At 34.4% G+C, this 3,615-nt stretch overlaps 1 protein-coding gene across 1 annotated transcript; it reads right to left on the bottom strand.

Moving 5' to 3' along the window:
- Nucleotides 1-645: 645 nt before the first annotated feature.
- On the bottom strand, nucleotides 646-1,880 carry LOC110720848 (protein GLUTAMINE DUMPER 2-like). Its single transcript, XM_021899904.1, has one exon. The coding sequence runs from the start codon at nucleotides 1,620-1,622 to the stop codon at nucleotides 1,101-1,103; it is 522 nt and encodes a 173-aa protein (XP_021755596.1). The 5' UTR covers nucleotides 1,623-1,880; the 3' UTR covers nucleotides 646-1,100.
- Nucleotides 1,881-3,615: the final 1,735 nt, after the last annotated feature.

Raw genomic sequence — 3,615 nt, 5'->3', positions numbered from 1 at the left:
TTCCTTCTTTCCCCACTTCTAATCAGTAGTCACTCAAGCAATCACTAGACAAATAAATGTACAAATATATTCTCCACTTACCCAATATCTAAAAATTTTATGAGTTTATTTTGTGCACCAATTGATTTATGAGTAAATTATGATATATGGGCTACTCTAATATTTTAAGTATTGTGTATATGGATATGGAGTATAAAGAAATTCATTTTAAATAATATGTTTTAAAATTATTTTATAAATAAAAATATAATATAAATGGTAACTTTTGTTGTGAGCATTTTCTTTTCTTCTCCCCTTTTAAGGGTTTGTACAATGAGTAGATATAAAGGCTAATATATGACCTTAGGTTTTGAGTGTACATAACAAACTTACTTTACAAGAAATGAATTATTGAATTTGTATGATTAGTTTTGTTATAATTTGTCCTTTTCCTTCTTTTAATACAAGATTGTACAAAAGTTAGTTTTTCTTTTTTATTTTTCAAATTTTTGACATAAATGTTAACGATTATTGCATAAACATTTCATGGACCCAAGTTCTTATTGTTTACATATTTTACTCTTTAAAATATCATTTAATTAGAAGTGGTTCTAATTTGATATAATAATTCCAAGTAGAGAATATTATTTTCAGGACTATCTAATGAGTTAGAAAATCAAGAACAGAACAAGTCATTTTAAGTAATTAATGAAGATATAATTCCATATCAACTGAGACATGAAATATTACATAATGGAGTTGATGATAGTCTCTCCTCTTGTATACATCTCTCGCAAGATTAAACCAAAACTCTACCATTTACGAAGTAGAAGGCAACCAAAAAAATAAAAGGAAACCAAGATTGTAAAGGACAAAAATATATCCATATGGGTCATTATCTAACTAACTTCAAAATTGATGGGTTGGATTCGACTCAAGTTACCAGATACTTCAGTAATCGGCGATTTGGAGGAGGATTAATAATTTGGTACACATATTCTCCTTCTCCTTTTCCACTCTCGAAATCTAATAACTCGATGATCTAGTAACTAGAGAGAACCCTCACCCGTGTCACAAAAAAAAGGTACGTTTTTTTTTTTTTGTGTGTAATGAACTTATTATTAATCATGTGGGTGAGAGGTTTCATCTTCTTTAGGCTTCTCATCATCATCATCATCATTTCCAACACTAGTACTCTCATCATTAGCAATAACATTATTATTACCAACCTTATTAAGATGATGATCATCATTAGAATTACTCTTAGACATGAGCATTAAAGCAGGGGTAGCCAAGAAAGTAGGCTTATCATTGCCAGCCATAATAACAACAATCTTTTCTTCAAAAACAGGAGCACCATTTATCTTACTAACACCTTCACCTTTCTCACCACTCTCCAAATCTCCTCCTTCATTGCTTTGTTGTTGAGGATCATTATCTCTAGACAATCTCCAATAAGAGCAAGCCAATATAAAGAGAGCAAAGGCTATGAGGCCGAGCATCGCCGCTAGTCCTCCGAATAGGTAAGGAACCGGCGAGTGCCAAGGTGATCTTGGAGTCACCGTTGTCGCTCCCGGGGCAATGGAAAATGATGAGGTCTTCTCCGGGGTTAGGGTGGCGTGTAAGGTAGTTGTCATCCTCATTTTTAAGTATGTTCTGTTTTTTGGTTTTGAGAGATAACAGAGGAAAAAAGGTATTATTTTTTTGTTTTGGTTGTTGTTGATGTTGTTATGTTGTGGTTGAATGTTAGGTGGTGGGTTATGAATGTGAGTGTGGATGATGGGGGTGTGAGGGTGTATTTATAGGAGAAAAAACAAAAGAAAATAAAGTAGAAATGAAAGAGATAATTTGAGGGAGTAATTAAAAGGATCACAGATAGAGTGATGTTATGTTGTTGGAAAGAGTTAGCTAGCCTAAAAGGATGGGCACTAGTGCTAAAGAAGCCTACAAAAGTTAAATTAAAATTGAAACCAATTTTAGGGGGAACTTTTTTTTATTTTGTTTTGATTCCATCTTGTATTCCTATGTATGTACCAAGATGGTGTCAATTTAGTGAAAGATGATAGGAGGCCCGTTGTATACCTCAGCATATGGTTTCGACGGGTGGAGCCCATTCTACATTCCTACTACATTTCATTCACAACATAGTTATTACTTATTAGTTATAATGGTTTGTGGTTGTTCGGTTGACATCTAAATACATGAAAAGTTAAATCTTTTAAAGTTGAAAAAAATGATCGAGGTGCAGCGTATGTTTGATCAACATGTATATAATAATGCATATGAAGTCTAAATTTGTAGGCAATATTACTTCCTACAAGATGGCATAAGTGACTTGATTACCTTATTAATCTCCTTAATAGATCTTTCCATCAGAATTCTAATCTTTTGTGGTCGACACTATACCTTGATCTATCAGTTGTGTAACTAATAAGAAAAGATCCTTTCACCCATTCATTCCTGTAACCTGCTGCTACCAACTGCTCTATTTGTGTGTTGTGTGTTATCATAGTACTATAGGAATTTTTGTATACCGTTGCTGCCTTGTTTTCAGTGCAATGATTAGGTGTAGGTGATTCTGTAATTTTGTCATCTTGTGACTATTTATTTCTTTGGCTGCCCTCTCTGTAAGCTCAAGCAGAGCAGATATTTTCTAAACCTAATATCATCTCTTCTTCTTCTTTCTCTTATCTCTTTTCTCTCTTCTCTCTATTTTAATGTCCTCCTGCACCAACTATATTCAGCTCATCATGGTATCAGAGCCATAGGTGCAAAATCAGGACTCCTTTAAATCTGCAACTCTGCTCAAACTACTCTGCTCTAGAAAAATCATCTTGTTGTCAAAAATCGAAGCTTTATTTCTCATCTCTTTTTCTCACAAAAATCGAAGCTTTTTTAAACAATGGCAACATATGCAAACAATGTGTTTTATTTGCACCCAAATGATGGCTCATACTCTATCTCAGTAGACAAACTCACTAGGGCAAGTGACTACAGATCCTGGAGAAGATCCATGGAGATTGCTCTCACATCAAAAAAGAAGATTGGCTTTGTTTTAGGCACAGTCATACGTTCAACTTATGCTGCAGATGCTGTCAAAGCAGATCAATGGGACACTTGCAATTCTATGGTAATATCTTGGATTCATGCTTGTCTTTCAGATACAATTAAAAAATCTGTGCTTTATGTCAATACTGCTAGAGAGACTTGGGTACAACTTGAAAAACGGTTTTCTATGGAAAATGGATCTAGAAAATATAAGCTTAACAAAGATCTCTATTAGCTGAAGCAACATAATAACACTATTAATGAATATTACACTGCTATGTCTAGCTTGTGGGAAGAACTAGTTTCCATGAATGCTTTTCCTGTTATTAGTGAAATGTCTGCTGAGGTGAGAACCTTGTTGAATACAGTAGCTAGAAACCAGGAAGAGAGTCGTTTGTTCCAGTTTCTAAATGGTCTAGATGACCATTATGGTGCCATGAGAAGCCAGATGCTCATGCTAACCCCCCTCCCTACAGTTGAATCTGCCTGTTCTATGTTACAACAAGAAGAAAGTCAGAGAGATGTTCTGATCTCTAAGGTTGACACTGATATATTTGCAATGTACAGCAGACAGTTCCCTGCAAAACC

This window comes from Chenopodium quinoa, unplaced genomic scaffold (genome assembly GCF_001683475.1).
Source record: "Chenopodium quinoa cultivar QQ74 unplaced genomic scaffold, ASM168347v1, whole genome shotgun sequence".
NCBI classification, from domain to species: Eukaryota; Viridiplantae; Streptophyta; class Magnoliopsida; order Caryophyllales; family Amaranthaceae; genus Chenopodium; species Chenopodium quinoa.
Note: the sequence above shows the minus strand (reverse complement) of the source record. Positions and strands in the feature narration are given on the sequence as shown.

What these genes read in the sequence shown, in the direction of transcription:
- LOC110720848 (XM_021899904.1), bottom strand. Translation starts at nt 1,622, where the DNA reads ATGAGGATGACAACTACCTTACACGCCACCCTAACCCCGGAGAAGACC.